Source organism: Ipomoea triloba, chromosome 9 (genome assembly GCF_003576645.1).
Source record: "Ipomoea triloba cultivar NCNSP0323 chromosome 9, ASM357664v1".
NCBI lineage: Eukaryota > Viridiplantae > Streptophyta > Magnoliopsida > Solanales > Convolvulaceae > Ipomoea > Ipomoea triloba.
The window spans coordinates 7,920,003-7,939,815 of NC_044924.1; the positions used below are offsets into that span (position 1 = coordinate 7,920,003).

At 37.7% G+C, this 19,813-nt stretch overlaps 3 protein-coding genes across 7 annotated transcripts in view; 1 reads left to right on the plus strand and 2 right to left on the minus strand.

The window, feature by feature from the left end:
* The first annotated feature begins 8,608 nt into the window (after positions 1–8,608).
* LOC116030048 (GPI mannosyltransferase 3) lies at positions 8,609–16,785 on the plus strand. 5 transcript variants are annotated; one of them, XM_031272154.1, is made up of 11 exons: positions 8,609–8,980; positions 9,101–9,638; positions 9,806–9,923; positions 10,515–10,619; positions 10,785–11,071; positions 11,509–11,790; positions 11,891–12,071; positions 12,186–12,337; positions 12,442–12,604; positions 12,696–12,775; positions 16,767–16,785. In XM_031272154.1, coding segments are annotated over exons 2-11 (1,593 nt in total). In that variant the 5' UTR covers positions 8,609–8,980; positions 9,101–9,414; the 3' UTR covers positions 16,768–16,785. The 5 variants fall into 5 exon arrangements, with proteins under 5 accessions (XP_031128014.1, XP_031128013.1, XP_031128011.1 ...); XM_031272153.1 differs by lacking the exon at positions 16,767–16,785 and adding an exon at positions 13,830–13,928; XM_031272151.1 differs by lacking the exon at positions 16,767–16,785 and having other exon boundaries at positions 8,610–8,980; positions 9,101–9,280; positions 9,366–9,638; positions 12,696–12,986.
* LOC116030051 lies at positions 13,075–17,802 on the minus strand. The gene is made up of 7 exons (XM_031272158.1): positions 17,627–17,802; positions 15,142–15,304; positions 14,851–14,956; positions 14,524–14,709; positions 13,923–14,408; positions 13,721–13,807; positions 13,075–13,415 (listed from the first exon to the last, which is right to left on the minus strand). The coding sequence occupies exons 2-7, from the start codon at positions 15,187–15,189 to the stop codon at positions 13,399–13,401; spliced, it is 930 nt and encodes a 309-aa protein (XP_031128018.1). The 5' UTR covers positions 15,190–15,304; positions 17,627–17,802; the 3' UTR covers positions 13,075–13,398.
* Positions 17,803–18,669: 867 nt separating this feature from the next.
* The window catches only part of LOC116030055 (two-component response regulator ORR9), a 2,154-nt gene continuing 1,010 nt past the window's right edge, over positions 18,670–19,813 (minus strand). The window contains exons 3-5 of the mRNA XM_031272162.1: positions 19,608–19,685; positions 19,327–19,397; positions 18,670–19,236 (exon numbers count right to left, since the gene is read on the minus strand). Of these exons, the coding sequence (XP_031128022.1) occupies positions 18,951–19,236; positions 19,327–19,397; positions 19,608–19,685 (435 nt within the window). The 3' untranslated portion in view covers positions 18,670–18,950. The remainder of the gene's footprint in view (positions 19,237–19,326; positions 19,398–19,607; positions 19,686–19,813) is intronic.

A 19,813-nucleotide genomic window follows, 5' to 3' on the forward strand; every position in this document is an offset into this window, starting at 1 on the left:
TAAAGAATTATCCTGTGTTTTGTTATCTCAGCTTCAATTGCTCTTTTTCTCTTGTTTCGTCCTACATCAGTTTGGTATCAGAGCCATTAATCTCCTGGGCTACGAACGAGATAGCGATTTTTTTCCTCTCTATTCGTTGGTCTTGTAATGGCACATGGTAGCAACAACGGAGGAAACAATCAGACCACGAGCGGTGACCGTGGACTTGATGCTCTTTGGACAGCTTTTCAAACACAAGGAGAGAATGTTAACCGCGAGTTTCAAGAAATTCGCAACATCCTCACCAACTTATGCTTAAGACTCGATGGAAATAGTGAAGCCCCCGCAGCCATACCCCAAAGAAGGAACCAACCTCCGGGTGGAAGAGCACAAGGAGTTTTACCGTTTGGAAATCCACCCCTTGGCAATACAAATAGTAGTGACTCTGAAGATGAACTCCAAAATCAACATACAAATAGTAGTGACTCTGAAGATGAACTCCAAAATCAACATGCCCAAGTTCACAGACAAAATCATTATCGGCCAAAGGCTGATTTACCATGTTTTAATGGAAATTTGGATGTAGAAGCCTTCCTTGATTGGTGTTACGAGGTTGAAAAATATTTTGACATGCTGGATATTCCAGAGGACCGCCAAGCTAAATATGTTGCCCATAAACTACGCGGAGGAGCCGCTGCTTGGTGGGAGGTCACTCAAAATAATAGGAGAAGGCAAGGAAAAATGGCGATCACCACATGGAGAAAAATGAGGAAGCTCATGTCAGGAAGATTTTTACCCCCTGATTATCAACAACAGTTATTTCAAAGGTACCAAAAATGTTCACAAGGATCCCGAAGCGTGAACGAGTACACAGAGGAGTTTTATCGTTTGGGAGCTCGTTGTAATCTCTCTGAAACCCCAGAACAACAAACTGCCAGATATATCAGCGGGCTGAGGTTTAATATTCGGGAGAAGATGACATTAACACCTATCTGGTCTGTGGATGAAGCATTTAATATGGCGATACGAGCAGAAGATATTTTCATGCAATCTAACCAACGAAGGCAATATTCCAACTCTGTTCCCCATGGACCTTCCGCACCACCCATGCAAGGAAACACCTCCAACCGACCTATTCCTATCTCACCCCACCCGACAACATCCAATGAAGTAGTGTCATTAAGGAATCATCCACAAAAACAAAATAATGACCAACCCACACGAAGTGTAGCACCGAACCCTTATGCGAAGCCCATGACGGGTAAGTGTTTCAAATGTGGGGAGCCAGGGCACCGTTCAAATGAATGTAGAGCTCGACGACCAGTTAACTTGGTTGCCGAGAATACTGATGACCTTACTGAAAGTGAGGAATGGAATGAGAATGTTGAAATTGCAGAAGAAGATGGTGAGCATGTGAGTTTTGTCATCAAGAGGATCTTATACACAACTGAAGAAAAAGGACCAGCCCAGCGCAATAATATTTTTCGGGCATATTGTAGTATCCTGGGGAAGGTGTGTAAACTCATCGTCGACAATGGGAGTTGTGATAATATTGTCTCTTGGTCTCTTGTGCGACACCTCAACCTTCCAACCGAGCCACACCCAAAGCCGTATAAGCTAGGTTGGATCAAGGAGGGCCCATCGGTCTCAGTTACAGAGATTTGCCATGTCCCTATCTCAATTGGGAAGAGCTACGAAGATACAATTGTGTGTGAAGTTATAGACATGGACGCTTGCCATATTCTTCTTGGTAGGCCTTGGCAATTTGATGTTGATGCAACTCATCATGGACGACAGAATGTGTATGCATTTCTTTGGAAAAATAAAAAAATAGTTATTCCACCTGCCACATGGGACGAAACCAAAGCTAAAAGAACTTGTGCCATCACATTATCAAACAGATGGAAGGAATTTCTGAATGAAGCCCGGAAAAGCAAAATTATTCTGGTACTGGTCACCAAAGAAGGAAAGTTTGAAACTAATGTCATACCTGGTGAGCTCCACTCCTTGTTAAAGGAATTTTCTGATGTTGTACCAGAAGACCTCCCTGACGGCTTACCACCTCTACGTGATATCCAACATCAAATAGATTTGGTCCCAGGTTCAAGTTTGCCCAACCTTCCACACTACCGCATGAGTCCCGTTGAAAATGAAGCTTTGAATAAGATGATTGATGAGTTGTTAAATAAGGGGTTTATTCAAGAAAGCAAGAGTCCATGTGCTGTGCCTGCTCTTCTTACTCCAAAAAAAGATGGCAGCATGAGGATGTGCATTGACAGTCGCGCCATCAACAAAATAACAATCAAGTATAGGTTTCCAATCCCGCGAATTGATGATATGTTAGACCAACTCTATGGAGCAGCAGTGTTTTCAAAAATTGATCTAAGGAGTGGCTATCACCAAGTTCGAATAAAGCCAGGGGACGAATGGAAGACAGCTTTCAAGACGCGTGATGGTCTATTCGAGTGGCTTGTTATGCCGTTTGGGTTATCTAATGCTCCAAGCACTTTTATGCGGCTTATGAATCAAGTCTTGAAATCATTCATTGGGAAATTCGTCGTTGTTTATTTCGACGACATTCTGATTTATAGTCGAAGCCATGCTGAACATGAGAATCATTTGAGGAAGGTTTTAAATGCCCTACGAGAACACAAACTCTACGCCAATTTAAAAAAATGTTCATTTCTGACTACTAAATTGGTTTTTTTGGGTTTTGTGATTAGCTATGAAGGAATCCAAGTGGATGAAGGGAAAGTGCAGGCTGTTAAAGACTGGCCAACTCCAAAGACTGTGAGTGAAGTTCGGAGTTTTCTTGGCTTAGCAAGCTTTTACAGGAGGTTTATTAGAAATTTTAGTTCCATTGCTGCACCATTAACAGATTGTTTACGAAAGAGTGGATTTCGTTGGGGTGAAGCTACTGAGAAAAGTTTTACAGAATTAAAGCATAAGCTCACTACAGCGCCTGTCCTTGCCATACCAGATTTTTCTAAAGTTTTTGAAGTGGAATGTGATGCCAGCGGCAAAGGTATTGGAGCTGTATTATCTCAGAATCGGAGGCCAATTGCTTTCTATAGTGAACGTTTGAGTACCGCACGGGAGCGGTGGTCTACATATGAGCAAGAACTTTATGCAGTGGTTCGGGCCTTACGTACATGGGCTCATTATCTGCTACATCGTGACTTCCTAATTTATTCGGACCATGAGGCCTTGAAATATTTTCGCAGCCAGAAACACTTGAACAGAATGCATGCTCGGTGGGCATCGTATCTTGAGCAATTTTCATTCCACATCCAGCACAAATCAGGTACGGCCAATCGTGTTGCTGATGCCCTCAGCAGAAAAAGGAGCTTATTAGTCACATTACAGGGTGAGATTATCGGGTTTGACATCCTTAAGAACTTGTATGAAGAAGATGATGATTTTAGTGACATATGGAAACAAGCTCTGCTTCATCACTGTTCTCAAGATTTTCATATTTCAGATGGATATCTTTTCAAGGGTAACCGGTTGTGTATACCACGAACATCATTACGAGAACAACTCATTCGAGATTTGCATGCTAGCGGACTTGGTGGTCATGTTGGAAGAGACAAAACTATTGCAGCTGTGGAGGAGCGGTTTTATTGGCCTCAATTAAAAAGAGATGTTGGTTTATTTGTGAAACGTTGCTCTGTGTGCCAAGCATCCAAAGGTCATTCACAGAACACTGGATTATACATGCCATTACCTATCCCTGAAGATATCTGGGAGGACTTGTCCATGGATTTCGTCCTTGGGTTGCCACGAACACAGCGGGGAGTGGACTCTGTCTTTGTTGTTGTTGATCGTTTCTCAAAAATGGCGCATTTCATCCCTTGCCGAAAGACTTCTGATGCTGTCCATATTGCTAGATTATTTTTTCAGGAAATTGTACGTCTTCATGGTGTCCCACGTTCTATCACATCTGATCGTGATACAAAGTTTCTGTCACATTTTTGGACTACACTATGGAAGAGGTTTGATGCAAGTTTGAAGTATAGTAGCACTGCACACCCCCAAACAGATGGCCAGACCGAGGTCACTAATCGCACTCTTGGGAATCTTGTTCGCTGCATCTGTAGTGGCAACTTTAAACATTGGGACTTCGCCTTGGCTCAAGCTGAATTTGCCTACAACAATTCTGTTCATGCATCCATTGGTCGCTCCCCCTTTTCTGTTGTTTACAGGAAGACGCCAAAACATGCTGTTGATCTTATCCCTTTACCTTCTACAGAGAAAACACATAAGGTGGTGGACTCCATTGCAGACCAGGTCCAATCTGTGCAAGAAGAAGTCCGAACACAACTGGCGGCTTCTAATGCTAAATATAAGGCTGTTGCCGACAAGAAACGTCGCCAACAACTCTTTAATGTTGGGGAAGATGTCTTGGTTTATCTTCGAAAGGAACGACTTCCGGCTGGTAATTATCATAAGCTCTTCCCAAAAAAACATGGCCCTTTCAAGATCCTGAAGAAAATCAATGACAATGCATATGTGGTAGATATTCCTGATTATTGGAAGATTTCGAAAACATTTAATGTTGCCGATTTGTTCAAATTTCACTCTGCAGATGACCCATTGTATCCAGACACTGTTAACTCGAGGTCGAGTTCTTCATCTGGTGGGGGAGAATGATGGCGTGCAGAACACATTTACATCTTCATTATGATGGCCACAATTCACATGCATGTGTTTTGTATTTACTGTTTATTTCTTTTTCCCATGCACTGTTATTTTCTATGTGATGTTTACCCTTCCCAACTTCCTAGCAGTTATTTCTCTTGCTTTCTTCCAGTAAGTCTATCTATAAAACCTCTTCTGTAAGCTTCTGATGAGACATTGAATATTTTATAAAGAATTATCCTGTGTTTTGTTATCTCAGCTTCAATTGCTCTTTTTCTCTTGTTTCGTCCTACATCAGAACGCTGGCGGCTACGAGCTCGGCGGCCCTTGCGGCTCAATCTGCAGCTTCAGAGAGACGTCGTTCGGACTTGATGATGACACCCACTCATTTTCTGTGCCCGATTTCCCTGGACTTGATGAAAGATCCGGCCACATTGTCCACCGGAATCTCGTACGAGCGAGAGAGCATCGACATGATTTACGGGAGCGGAGCTTGGAATGGAATTCGGTTTAGAGCGTCCCAGAAATGAATCCGACAGCGGTCATAGCATTCTCGTTTGTCTACAGAGCGGAGCTTGGAATGGACTTCCTACTTCCTACATATGACAGACAATAAATCCTCTTCTCTCCCTCTCCATACTTCTCTACAGAGTGGGCTTTGGGCAGACATGGAACAAAACTGCTTCTCCTCCTCGTTGTGGTTCCTTATCATTGTGTATGCAAGGTGTAGGATTTTTTGAACCCAAGGCACTCTTGCATCTCTGGTGGGTTCCAAGAAGGTTTCAGAACCACTTTTGTAAGCAGGGAATCAACGACCCTAGTTATAACTCCCTCTTGGGCAACCTTAAAGAGATTGCTAGGTTGTCGTTTTCTTTTCAGCCCATGTTCTAGGTTTTTGGCGTTGAATTACATGAAGTTTCCGGAGAGTTCAGCGCTTTTGTGGACGCCGGAATGAACTTGGATGAGTGCACGACAATGTGCAAGAGGAATCCCATCTTTTAAAACATAAACTGACCGTTTTGCCCTCACATATATTTTATTTAAAATAGATTATGCTTTTCCGATCAAATTTGGCCGGTGATTTGGCCGGCAGCACCAAATCTGTTAAAAAATGCATAGTTAAAGGATTAAATTGTTAGTTTTTAAAGTCAAGTGTTGCAATTAACAAGACCCCTATAGTCATAGGACCAAAAGTGCAATTTACTCTATAAAAAAATCTCAGAATTACCTTTGTTATACAATATAATTTTATCACAAAGTTATGAAATTAATTTTTTTTTTTTTCCTTTCTTCGTCTCTTGATAATGAAGCATTTTGTATTAACTGATTATTCATGAATTTGTTAATTTATTAATATTATTATTATGCCAAAATTGACATTTTAGCCAATAATTTACTTGAGCGTGGAGTGCAGTTTTTCCCATTCCAAAAGAAAAGACAAAAGTTAATCCTTAATCCTTAAGTACATCTTCAAAAAAAAATTATAAAAAAAAAAATTAAAAATCCATAAGTACCAAAGTAAGAAATGGAGAAGTTTAGGGGCCAAAATTGATATTGAAACTTTCTTCTTCCTCAATGACTTGTCAATCTGGCCGACATAGCCAAGTTTCGAAGTATCAATCAATCAAAAACAATTGCTGTCTCATATACATAATCATTGAAATCCACTATAAGGAGTGAAAAATCACGAAACTCTACCTCTTTTCCCCTTCGGACTCAAAATCTCTGTCTTTTGCACACGCATATACATACACATGCATATCGAAGCTTAACCTACACACCGGAGCAGCCGAATTTGAGGCAGAAACCGCCAATTGAGGGTCGATCTCGGAATGGACCTTCGCTGAATCACTGGAATTGTATAGTTGTACAGCGGATAGGGGGGATCGCAGGCAGAACGAGGGGCGGCAGTGGCGGTGGAGGAGCGAGCATGGCGGTGCCGTGGGGCATAACGATGTGGATGGCGAGGATGGTGTGGATGGCGCTGAGCGGGTGGGTGCTGTCTTGCTTGACTGTCGCCGACGAGATTGCTAGCTCGCTCAGGAGCGGCGATATCGGGCCTTTCCATGTTGGTTGATCCCTCAATTCCCTGAATTCTACACCAAATTCATGCCAATTCTAGGGCTTGTTCTTGATTTTTGTTTTTTTTTTTTTGTTTGCGGTGGTGTGATATGAGTGCAGTTAGTTGAACTGTCCTAAGTTTTTGTACATACATTTCTGATAAAATTAAATATAACTGCTGAACTGTATGATTTTCATTTTTCATTATCAATCGTGTTTAATTAGGTATTTGCTTTGAGGCGATGGAAAGGCCATCGTCGGGCCGGCGCTGCCCGGCCGGAAAATGGAAATAGTTGGGAGAAGAGACAGTAAATAGATAAATTAATATTTTATGTATTGTAAATGGACAATGCTTTCTTCCTCCCTTGAAGTTTCCGTTTATTGTCAGACTCCACAACTATTTAAAAACTAAATTTAGTTTTCAAATATCATGAAGAAATTATTTGAGGAGCATTATAAATCTCATAATATTTTTTTTTTTCAATATTATGGTGAAGCTACTAGTACAGTAGTACATGGTAGTGATGGACTGATGGTACAACTCAGATACGGAGTATATAATCTAAAATGCATTTGTAATTTTTTTAAAGCACTATATTAAATCAAGTCCGAAAATTAAAAAAAATACAAATAATAGAGGATTGAAAAACCATTCAAAACAAATAAGTATAAAAACACATTGTTTCGCTATTGTATAGGTTGTCCGATTCACGGATTGTTAAACAAACACATGAGAAAATTTACTCATTGAGTGTTTAATGCCTCTAAAAATCAAATGAAATGAAGAGTCACCCCTAATAGAATTAAGAGATTGCACCACTGTCAAAGACCTTGGTCTAGTGGCACGTGCACCCCTACATGAGAGCGGGTGGGTTCGAGTCTCAATGAAGGCGATATTGATTCTTTTGTGCTATGTTTGGTTGAGAAAAGAGATTGCACCACTTATAGAAAGTTTGTTTCAGTGTTGACATTATCAACATTTTTATCCTTAAACCAACTCAAAGCTTCTCTAACGGACACCGCATCAACTTCCCTTGGTAAAAGCCCATCTTAACACATTCCTTGTCAATGACCGCATCAACATTGAGTTTTAAGAATCCCAACTGCGATTTTGTCAATTTGGCTTGAGCATGAATTGGTGGACCTAGTTGATTCTATCCAGTATGCCATGTAATTTTGAGCTTTGGTTATAGTTGAATAACCACACGCCCTTATTACTAACAAGTGAGCTACGTAATTAACAAGAACTCTCCTTATTTAGCAAGCGCCAAGCCTATCATCCTCAATAACCAAACTTATTTATTTATTTATTTATTATTTCAACTTAAAATTCGTCATTCTATCATCATCCAATCCGCCAAATTCACCATTAGGCCCTCCTCAATTGTTTTGTTTTTGCACAAATATTAAGGTGCCACATAGAAGGGAAGGGGAAGCAAAAAAGGGGAAAAAAAGAGTGAAACATGAAAAGTCAAAAAAGCAAAGGAAAAAGTTATATATAAATGCTCTATTAACGCGCCCAGGGGCGCGTACACTGCACGCGCCCTCTGGGCGTAAGAGGGCGCGCACACTGCACGCGCCCTCTGGGCGTAAGAGGGCGCGCACGCATCAGCAGAATGGTTGTTCGTTTTCCGTGCAGAACCTACATTACCCGACCAAAACCCATCCTTCTGCAAGGCCCTCCTATTTTTTCTCTCTCTCATTCTCTCCCTTCCACATCACTCTTCTTTTCTTAAAAAATGTGAAAGAACCCATTAATGGGGTTGACTTTAGGATATCGAATTAGATTGATTCATACCTATAGTGGATGTGAATAAGGAATTCACCATTAGTGAATCAAATTAGATTGAATCCATACTCCTAGCGGATATAGATATGAATGAGATTTTTCAAATTCACAATTAACAATTTGGACGTGAAATACCTTCACTTTGCGCTCACCCTTACTATGTAGCAATTGCTTAGTCATTTTTTTAAAATTATATTTAATTCGTTAAAAAGAGAGGGGGAAAAAAAAGAAGCAAATTACCATCGCAGACGTGAAGAGAGCCATGGAAGACGGAACTTTCTATGTCCGATAATTTAGAAGGGAAAGAAATTTGAAGTTGTGGAAAAAAGGGAGTGAAAGGTTTGGTAGTGCTCCAACAACAACACCACTCTCCTCCCCTCACTATATGCTGCCGTTTGTGTACAACAGTTGAAGACAATTCCTTACAACGTCCACAGCCTGTTTGATAAAATACCACTGAGGACTTAGAACTTATAAGTACGCTCCAGACTTAGAAGTCTCTGCTTTCAGGTTCGTGTCCACCATTTTCCCTAATTTTTTTCTCTACAAATTTGTTGTCCCAGATCTAAACTTGAAGTTCCAAAGAGGTTTCAGGAAGATCGTAATTTGATTTTTTTTTTTCAATTTAAGAATTTATTAAAAGCCGATTACCACGTCAGAATACATGGTGACGTGGCAATGCTGACATTACTGCCCAGTCAGCTGATTTAACGGCGAACCAGGTTGAAATCGGTCAACATCCACTGCCCTATTCAGTCCTCCCTGATATTCGTCGCCGGAGCTGTGATTTTTGAGCTGAGACTTTGTTCGGATTTGGCTCTATACAACGTTAAAAGTGTCCTTTCTTCTATATTTGGCAAGATCATCCCCAACCTCCAGCTTCATCTTCACTGCTGGGCATTTTGATTTTTCTCTGAAAAGAAAGATCCGAATCTCTTCTCACCATGAGACAAAGAAAGCATCCACCTACTATTCCACTAGAGAGTAACACAGCTCAAAAACCCAATCCTAAAAGGGATTCAAAAACCCAAGCTTTACTCACTTCTTCAAGAGAAGTGTTTATTCTATGTTTGGTTGCACGGAGTATAAATTCTCTCATGGTACAGACTTATTTCAATCCGGATGAACATTGGCAAGCCCTTGAAGTTGCCCATCATATCACATTTGGGTAATTTCTTTTTCTTTCTGTTTCTGGGAGTATACATCATTACTGTGTTTTAACAAACTTCTTTTGCTTATTTTCTACATAAGTTTATGTTTTATTAGTAGTTTCTAGTATGAAAATGCTTGGACTGAACTTGAATGATATTTGTTTGCTTATTTTATTTCTTGCAGATATGGGCATTTGACATGGGAATGGAAAAAAGGCATAAGGAGTTACTTGCATCCATCAATTTTTGCTCTTCTTTATAAAATTCTTACGTTTTTAAAGCTTGATAGCCCTTGGTTCATGGTAATTATTGATTTTCTTGATCAAGAATTTGTTAGCTGTATTGCCATCTTTGATGTTGTCTTCATTGTGACAAATTTTTGACATTCCTCTGAACTTTACTGTGTTCTGCATGGGTTCTATCCATGCCATTTAAATTTGTTTCATATTGACAACAACAGGTGATAGACAAAATTACATTAGTTTCGGAGAATTTTGCTTCAAATTTGCTTGTTTATTTATTTATTTATTTTTAAATTTATGGCTACTTTTTTCTTTTTTAAATAGATTTTGCATAGACCTTGTTCATGACATTGAAAGTCTTTTTAAACACAACCACATTAGTTTAGAAGAATACTACTTCATGATTGCATGGTGCTTCTTTATGACCACTTGGTTTATTGCTCTTGCATATTCCTCACTCGTGACATCAATGATCCCTATCGACAAACACACACATCAGCTTTGATGAGTTCCTCTTCAAGTTTGCATGCTGCTTTTTTTTATGAATACGGTCAATAGTTTCTGCACATGCCTACTTGGCTACTTTACATTGTTTAGTTGAAGGAATGCTTACACCTTTTACATTGATATTAAATTTATCTAATCCCACAGATAAGGGCACCTCGACTTCTGCAGTCTGTTTTCTCTGCTGTAGGTGATCTTTACATGTATAAGCTCTCTCGAGTGTTATTTGATGACCATGTTGCAAAATTGGCGGTATCCTTCTCTAATTTATATTATAAGTTGCATTCTAACCTGTTATCTGTTTCCTTCATTTTTATCAATATACTGCTTTTATTTATTTGGAAGTCTCCAAATATTTGTACCAATATATTTGTTGCTCCTGATGATAACTATCACAAAGTACTTAACTCAATGCAGCTCTTTGCACAATTGACCAATTGGTTCATGTTTTTCTCTTTCACTCGCACTTTGTCTAATAGTTTGGAGACAGTTCTTACACTCGTGAGTCTCTACTACTGGCCTTGCATTAGAAAATCTTCCAAAACAACTTCCTTGGGTTCAAGAAAGTGGGCTTTGGCTGTAGCTGCATTGGCATGTGCCATACGGCCAACAAGTGCCATTACATGGCTGTATGTTGGTCTTCTGGAGTTGTACCTTACTGATGAAAAAATTGTTTTCATTCTTCTTGAGGTGATTCCTATTGGGTAAGTATGATTTGACCTTTTTTTTTTCCTATAAATATGACATACAAATTTTTTACTTCAAATAATTAGTAAATTATGCAAACTTAGAGAAAGATGAATGAACCAAAATACCAAATAATGCTTTTCTAATCTGAATCCCTTTTAATTAGACTAGAATAAACAGGGCTGATTTAATCATTGACTAATGCTGAGGTACTAGGAGTCTAGGATGCATGCTAAGAGAATCTCTTGCTTCCCCAGCTATAAATCAGATTCTTGATATGCACATTTGAGTTTAAAACTATTGAAATGAAGCTTGGTTATCATAAATGTGTTTCTTGTTTACTCAAACAATAATTAGGCTTTCATTATTTGTATGTATATTTCCTATTTGCAGTAATCAGGCATCTTATGCTTTGAAGTAGACTTACTTACCTACTCTAAACACATGGAATCAGGACATTGGTACTTGGAGTCACACTTGTATTGGATCGGTGGATGTATGGCACTTGGGTCCTTGTGCCTCTTAATTTTCTGAAGTTCAACTTTCTCTCTTCTGGTGGTGACTATTATGGAACTCACGTATGGCACTGGTACCTAAGTCAGGGATTTACAGTGATGCTCTTCACATTTCTACCATTTTCTTTAGCAGGCATTGCCATGTCTAAGCAATGGAAACTTTCTGGTCTTATTGCATGGGTTTTGGGGATTTATAGCTTGTTAGGCCACAAAGAGTTCAGGTACTCCGTTTAAAAGTTTATTATTATGTTTTAATTGATGATTATATCTGTTCCAATGTTCAATGATATATGCTGTTCTCTAATCAGTCTTGAGTAACAGGTTTGTCCTCCCCATACTTCCAATAGCTTTAATGTTCTCCGGGTACTCACTAGCAAGAATAGGAGTGCCCAGTAGATTTTCAAGGACTAGTTACTCGTGCTTATCTCAAAAGCATCTTGCCATAGTCTTCCTACTCATCACAAATCTTCCAATGGCTTTGTATATGAGTACGGTCCATCAGGTATCTGCTTCTGCATATTATTATTGCCTTAGAGACTAGATTTTTCCAAGAAATAGGAGAAGAACTTTGTACAAGATAAACTGTTTTATATTTTATTTGCAATATGCTTCATAGAGAGGAACCGAGGATGTGATGAACTATCTTTCCGTGGAAGCAGTTGATGGAAATGTAAGAAATATCCTTTTCTTGACACCCTGCCATGCCACACCTTACTACTCAACTCTTCACCGTAATCTTCCTATGCGTTTCTTGGATTGTACACTGAGGTCTGGACTGCCCACTTGTTTCAATGATTCTAGCCATTTATTGTCTTGTTATGTTTATATAATAGAGAACATGAACCTTTTTCTCTTGGCAATTATTTCAACAGTGAGGAGAAAGGAATGCTAGATGAGTCTGACCGGTTCATGTTGGACCCAGTTGGTTTTGCAACTGAATTCGCAAAAAATTGGTCTTTACCTAGCCACATTGTGGTGTTTGACGCACAGGAAAAACTATTGAAAGACTTTATGGTTTCACACAATTTCATGGAGGTGATTTGAAAGTATTTCCTCCGTTTTTTCCTGATTTAACTAAGATATTTTCTTGCTGATGAAAGACTGCTACTACATACCTTCTTGTCAGGTTAAAAGGTTCTTTCATGCTCACTTCAAGGTGGATCGAGAGCTTCAGTCGTCTATTGCTGTATATGCATCCAAAGGCTAGTGAGAATCTTGTCTTTCACATAGTAAACATTTGCTTCAAGTTAGGCATTTCAATATCCTTATTCTCTATGTTCTCAACTGCGGAGTATATTTTTCTCAATTTTAACATACCTTTTAATTATTCTTTAAAAAAAGGACAAAAATTCTGGGGAGACTAGGGTGTCTCTTTAACTTCATAGTTAGAAAGGTTTATTGCGATTTTGTAGGAAAATTCTGCATTTATATAAACTGTGTTTGGTTTCCTCTACCGATGTGCATTGTATCTTTGCTGAATTACCAAATGCATTGACAATGTAGAGTTGCAATAAACTGTCACAATTTGTTTATGAATATTCATCACTATTAAAGTTGTGTGCAAAGATACATGTTTCATAAACTATCACAATCAGAAGACATTCTCACAATATACTGATGTTTTCCTATAATGATCCTATATTGCACAAAACAACTGCAAACATATGCACATTTTGCGAAATTGTTTTTTGCCTAAATATTTTTCATCTTTCTGCACCATCATAATTTTGATTATTATCCAAGACAACAAACAAATAAATAACTTCAAAAACAGTCTTCAAATTCAGAAGATTCTTCATGTCTCAACCCTTAATTACAAAACCCTCTATCTATGGAGCAAATGCACCTGCCATGTTGACAGCCACAACACAATAAAGAAATGTCAGGTAGGCATTGAAAAAAAAAAGGTAAAAAGATGCAATAGAAGATATGCCTTGTTAGGAACAATAACCCTGTGACATGTATTTTAATGTTGTAACATCATCTAGTCAGGTTAAATGTTAAAACTGCAACAGAACTAATGAAATGGCAAAATGATATGATTAATCAAACCTTCAGATATTTTATCCAACCTCTTAGTATCTGACTAATTGCATCAACATTAGTTATTCTACTATAAAGAAAACCAAAATCAATTGTCAATGTACTAACCTCGGTGTTCTCTTGTACCAAGAGGATCCAGGAAGCTATCTGTATCTGATGCTAGGAAGGGTGATCTTGAATAGCTCTCTAAAATATCTATAATGGACATAAATTCCAGGATACATGTCAGCAGCAAAGAACAATATGAAGTTGTAGGTATCATGCCGGTGTTTACAAGTGTGTGCATGTGTAGGAGTGACAGAGAGCAGACCTGAACTGTTAGCAAAGTCAGCCGTCAAATCTGACAAACTGAAGTTCCGGGGTATCTGACCCAAGAATCCAAATGATGATGAATCAGCATCCAAGACAGTCTCGTTCAGGTGTTGTGAATTGGACTCGACACTACTGAAGGATGAAATAGATGCATCCGTAATAGCAGGACGAGTTTCCAGAACATTATTGTCATTGCCAAACAAGAAATGAGAATTGCTAGGATAAACAGCTTCTGATTTGATCATTCCACCATTCAGTCCTTGCATCAACCCCACATTTGCATTCTGAGCCAATAGCATGCTTGGTGAGACATTAATCCTCCGTGTATGAGTAGACATATCAAAAGCACTTTGCATACATGTCTGTAGTGAGGATGCACCATTCGAGTATGCATCAAGTAAACTGGCATCCATATTTCGATGCATGGTTTCAGTCTTCACAACTGGTCCAGTCTTTTCGGTTGTGCAGGTAGAGTTCTCATGCACTGTCAATGTGAAAATGAGAATTATTGAAAAATAAATTAGAGAGAGGAGAATACATAAGAATGATAAGATTATCTCTATGGAAACAAAATATAAAACTCAAAAGAGGCTCCTTACATGGGGGCATTTGAGATCCACCATTAGCCAAGGGAATAGGATTCACTCCAGCTGGACAAATCTGATGTATTAGCTTAGCATGTCTCTCAAGCAACTCATTGAATCTACTTATTTGATCCTTCACTATCAACCTCAAATGGTAAGCCCTGAAGAATTCCTGATTTTCTTCTTCAAGCTTTTGCCACACTGAAAATAATCTAGATGTCATATTTATATTCTTCCAACAAAAATGAGTACAATAGATATCACTACACTTCTATCTATATGCAACAGCTTCATTAGTATTACAGCAGAGAGATCCAAGTTGCAATGAGAAAGAGCCATTACCAAGTTCAGTAAATCCTGGCTCAATTTTGGCTTGATGTAAGAGTGTATTCACAACTTCTTTCTGGTTCATGTATAGTTGTAGGCATCGTTCTATAAGATTTTGCACCTGAAATCAAAGTAGCTTTAGTAAAATGGTGATTTAGTGAGAGTGATTACAGAAAAGGTGTTGCATCCACATGAAAAAGTAGTTAAGTGGTGAAATTTTGTTTGGCCCATGTCAACATTCCAAATACAGCCAGAATGTCAATCCATATTTGATTTAATTATAGGAGAAATTGAGAAAAGGCTTACCAGTTGAATATCTTCCCGTGAAACTTTCTTCACCTCCCCGCTAGACATCTTCCAAGACTTCAATCAGAACTTTATGTTAGAAATTCAAAACCACTTTGCAGATTGTATGTTTTATTCCACCTTTGTGCCAACAGGAATTGGTAAAATCTTTACATACATAAACCTGTCATGCGCAAGTAAATTATATATAGTATTATTACATGACTTTGCCAGAGAGGATGCCATGGAGGATTTAAATAGATAGGGTGATTGGGTGGTGGCTGTATGCATATAACCAGACAAGCATATTATGGTTTGAATAGTAGGAAACAAACATCTAACCAGCAATAATTTAATAAAATTACTGCCTAAAATCTCTTTTACTTTGTGATAATCTTATACTCCGTAGTATTTTCAAACTCAGATATAACATCCAATGTATTTGGTAGTCATGCTAATTCAATAATGAAAAGTATTACAATGAGCACAGGCTTAGCTTAGCATGGCAGAAAGACTAGTTTCAGCTTTTTGCTAACTAATGGACATGGAAAATTTTCTATCATTGGACCAAGGTGATTATTACAATTCCAAGCTCCAAAAAAAAAAAAAAAAACATCACCTATTCTTTTATGCCTTCCCATTGCAAACAAGATATGTTAATAATATAAATTGAAAAAAATGTTCCATGCATCATCAGTATATAGGGGCTTCAAGTTTCTCTGTTTGATTCACAGGACAGATACAAAATTATCCACCATGCATGCAAAGATTTTCTAAAATGCCTTGTCTCACAAAGAATGCCACTAATGAAAGGGTTAGTAGTTCTTTCAGAATAAAAAATTATTATTCTTTAATTAAATAATTATAATAATTTAGAGAGATTACTATTTTTTGCAAAAAAAATAAGGGCTTGATCAATATCGACTTTTCTTCTCAATAATATGATGGACTCTAGTTTATTACTGGTGTATAACACCTATATGCTGCTGACACTGCATCAGATACTTTTCACTTTAAAATAGAACAACATAACAGACTTAGTACAGAGCAAACTGCATAGGATGCAGTCAGTAAAGATGCCAAATATATCACTACCGTAACCAATTGATAAATATGACAATTAAAGACCATTCTAGGTGATACTCACTGAAAAAATGATAAATTTGAACTTGAGTTACCCCCTCGTCAAAATGAAACTACTTGAAAATCAAAGATTATAATGATTGAAGAAGATCAAGAAAATGAATGTATTCCACTAATTTTAATGGGCAAAAGATAAGGAAAAAAATAAGGCTATAACAATTTCCTAAATAATCAATGATCTTGAGGAATTGGATTCTCATTCCTTTCACCCAAATTACTTAGAATGTATTGATTAATATGCTTTCCATAGTGACCAATGTCCTAGTAGCACTCATCAACTCTACTATAATTTAGTTCTTGCAATTATGCATGAATCCATTGTCCCAACACAGGTATACAGTACCATGAAATTACTCATGCTAGCAGATTGAAACTCTTGCTTGATCCTTTCTAATCCTGAAGAATTTGGAAGATAAAATATGTATCTCTCTTTATTTTGGAGTTAAGAGTAACTATGACTGATTTCCATCAAATGAGAAAATTAACACTGCCGTATAGTGTAGGCTGAAATCATTGTGGAGGACTGGAGGCTATCAAAGAAATCATCACTCGACCTCTGTGGAGTGTGACAGCAAAGGAAGAGCGATGAGAATCAAGGGCTTGGTTCTCATCAAAAAGATGAATTAGGAAATGAAACAAACAGTGACACAACGTATTCCTAAGATCATCTTGGCCAACAAAGGAGGTATGCATAAATGGGGTGAAGCTATGAGCACTGTTAAGTGTTCACCCATGTTTTCCAAATGGAAAACACAATTGAGGAGTTCTCCAACTTCGTTGAAAAATGGAAAACTTTTCTTCATTTCCCAATTTAAAGAATGGAAAATTTTCCATCAAATGAACACCCCTAAATTTTTGCCCAATGCAACAAACACCTACACACAGGCAGGGGAATAATTCTTAGTCAGGGCACAATAACTAGGCAATAAGTCATCTTCCAGGTGATGTTGGCCATGAATCACTCGAATGAAACCTAAAGACACCGTTACACCTCATATCCAACTTTATAACATAAAAGATCAAAAGCTAGTGAACACGAATTATAGGAATTAGATGAAGCAGAGCTCCATTATTTATAAGTCCTGAAAAACAACTCTAGATACAAATTTAAAACACACTCGTAGCCCTTCAAATACAGTGATCCTAATTCCTAAAAACATCATTACATTAACCAGCTCCTTGACTCCTTTTTCCTTCTGATCCTCATACTGAAAACACATATGCAGCATCATGTATATACATAAATCCACACACACGTCTAAGAAAGCACATATGGCATCATTTCAGCTCAGAAGTAATTTCCAATCATGATTCAAAAGAAACAGAAACAAAAGAAGTAAGAAAAGATGTTATGGAGGTGTACCGGAGACAAAATCAGTTAGCCGGAACACCTAGCTTTGAAGTTCCGAAATCAATCGGTGAAGTCACCGGCGGCCACCGTCCGACGCTCCGCTCGGCTTTTCCCTAAAAGGAGAGAGATCAGGACACCAGATTCTTTACAGGTCAATCAATTTGGTTATTGTTCGAATGCGTACAATATTTTTTTAAGGAAAAAATATATATAAATATTTGCATTAAATATTTTACTCCATATATCCATTTAACTTCGCCATACCCAAATTTCAATTTGTCACGTAAATTAGAACTGACAAGCGTTTACGTTATTTTGTTGCACGTGGCTACTTAATTTTTTATTTTTTTTATTTATTTTGAGATAAAGGACAAATAAAAATTCCAACTATATACCAACGTGTAATTATACCATTAAACTAAAAACACCTTCAATTAGACCTTAAAGTTGTTAAATTTATGCAATTAATCTATTTGACCTATAATAGCATGTTACTCTCCTCACCAAAAAATATATATATATATATATATATATATATATATATATATATATATATATAATAGCATGTTACACTTAAATCATCTGCCATGTAAAATGCCACATAAGATACCACTTAGATTAATATTTTTTAAATTAAATTATAATAAATTTAAATTAATAATATTCATTTTATAGTTTTTTTTAAACCATGGCGACTTGATTGTCATGGACGAAGAACCTTGGGAGGCTTCTCCGTTTAATCTTTGGATGAAGAAGCTCGTCATGGCAGCTTGGCTATCATTGCTTCTTTGTTCATGGCCGTTGCCATGGATGAAGAAGCTTGACGGAGAAGTTCGGGCTTTTTCGTTAAAATGGGCAAGAGTTAATACCTCCCATGATAGTATTAGCGATTTACCAGGTGTAACCCTCAACTTTAAAACGACCATTAGACGTCCTTCTAGTTAAAAAAAAAAAAATTACCACCCGTAATCCTCCGTTAAGTTTGCTATCAAAAGAACGTTAAGTCTGAGGGCAAAACTGTCATTTCACTTGTATTTCTTACTTACTAAGAAAAATAAATGGCAAGAAAAAAATGGATAAATTCTTCTAGGTAAAATCTTAGCCTAAAGAGGCATTACAACAATCACATTCATCTTATGAATAGGTAGGGTAACAAAAAAGAGCAAATTCTTCCATAAACTTGTGTAGGGATCTCTCATCATATATAGTTAGTGCCCAAACTCTCTATGCTAATAGCTCTCTACATATCTCATGTATTATCCATCTGCATATAGGTAATAATAACTAAAACAAATGAGCAAAAAAAAGAAAAATTATATCAAAAGAGAACAGGATATCATAGATCAGAGAAATCACTGAGGCTATTGCATCTTGGCCTTGTTCTCTTGAGTGCAAAACCTTCATCCAAGGCCTTCCTCTTGTTACAACGATTATCGTTCGATTCGGCCTGAGATTGAACATCTGTCATACCAGATTCTGCAGATGACTCCTCTGATGATGATGATTCTTGAATTTCTTGTTCTCCTGCCTTCTTGTTTTTCACCATATGGGGTCTGAGCTTATTCACATCTGATAGCCTCACAGGCTTGAGAAAAAAATCTTCTGCCCCTTCTTCTAAGCATCTGTTTAGGTTTTATAAGTACCCTTTAATGCTACCAATCATCATCTCCAAGAAAAAGGAGAATTTCAGATTCTTCTCAAGAAGCTCTTACCTGCTGATTCTTGAAGGAACATTCTCAGATGACATAATGACCACAGGTATGTTTCTCAGAGATGAAGATTCCTGTGGGAGAGAAAAAAGAACAGCCATGTTTCATTTGCCAAAACCATTTCTAGCAAACCTTGTACCAAACAAAACATAATTTCTAGAGCACCTAACAATTGGGGAAGATCACTAAAGAAAATAATGAACAAAGACAATTGCAAATGCCATTTCAGCATCATATTTATGCAGTATATGTGGATATGGGTAAAATTGAAAGCTAAAGCATACCTTAATTTTCTTGAGCAAATCATAGCCTGTCATCCCAGGCATGCAATAGTCTGTAATCACAAGATTCACTTGCACTTCCTGAAAATACCAGAAACAACAAACAAAATTTTCAGGCATATTGCAGATAGCAATCAAAGAAGAAAGAATCTTCAATCCCTGAAATCAAGGCACAGAAAAAAAAAAAAAAAAAAAAAAAAAAAAAAAAA

What these genes read in the sequence shown, in the direction of transcription:
- LOC116030048 (XM_031272154.1), top strand. Translation starts at nt 9,415, where the DNA reads ATGAGACAAAGAAAGCATCCACCTACTATTCCACTAGAGAGTAACACA. An exon ending in GCCCATCATATCACATTTGG is followed by an intron (nt 9,639 to 9,805) that starts GTAATTTCTTTT and finishes TATTTCTTGCAG; the next exon opens with ATATGGGCATTTGACATGGG. An exon ending in TTGATAGCCCTTGGTTCATG is followed by an intron (nt 9,924 to 10,514) that starts GTAATTATTGAT and finishes CTAATCCCACAG; the next exon opens with ATAAGGGCACCTCGACTTCT.
- LOC116030051 (XM_031272158.1), bottom strand. Translation starts at nt 15,189, where the DNA reads ATGTCTAGCGGGGAGGTGAAGAAAGTTTCACGGGAAGATATTCAACTG. An exon ending in CACGGGAAGATATTCAACTG is followed by an intron (nt 14,957 to 15,141) that starts GTAAGCCTTTTC and finishes CTTTGATTTCAG; the next exon opens with GTGCAAAATCTTATAGAACG. An exon ending in TGGATCTCAAATGCCCCCAT is followed by an intron (nt 14,409 to 14,523) that starts GTAAGGAGCCTC and finishes TCACATTGACAG; the next exon opens with TGCATGAGAACTCTACCTGC.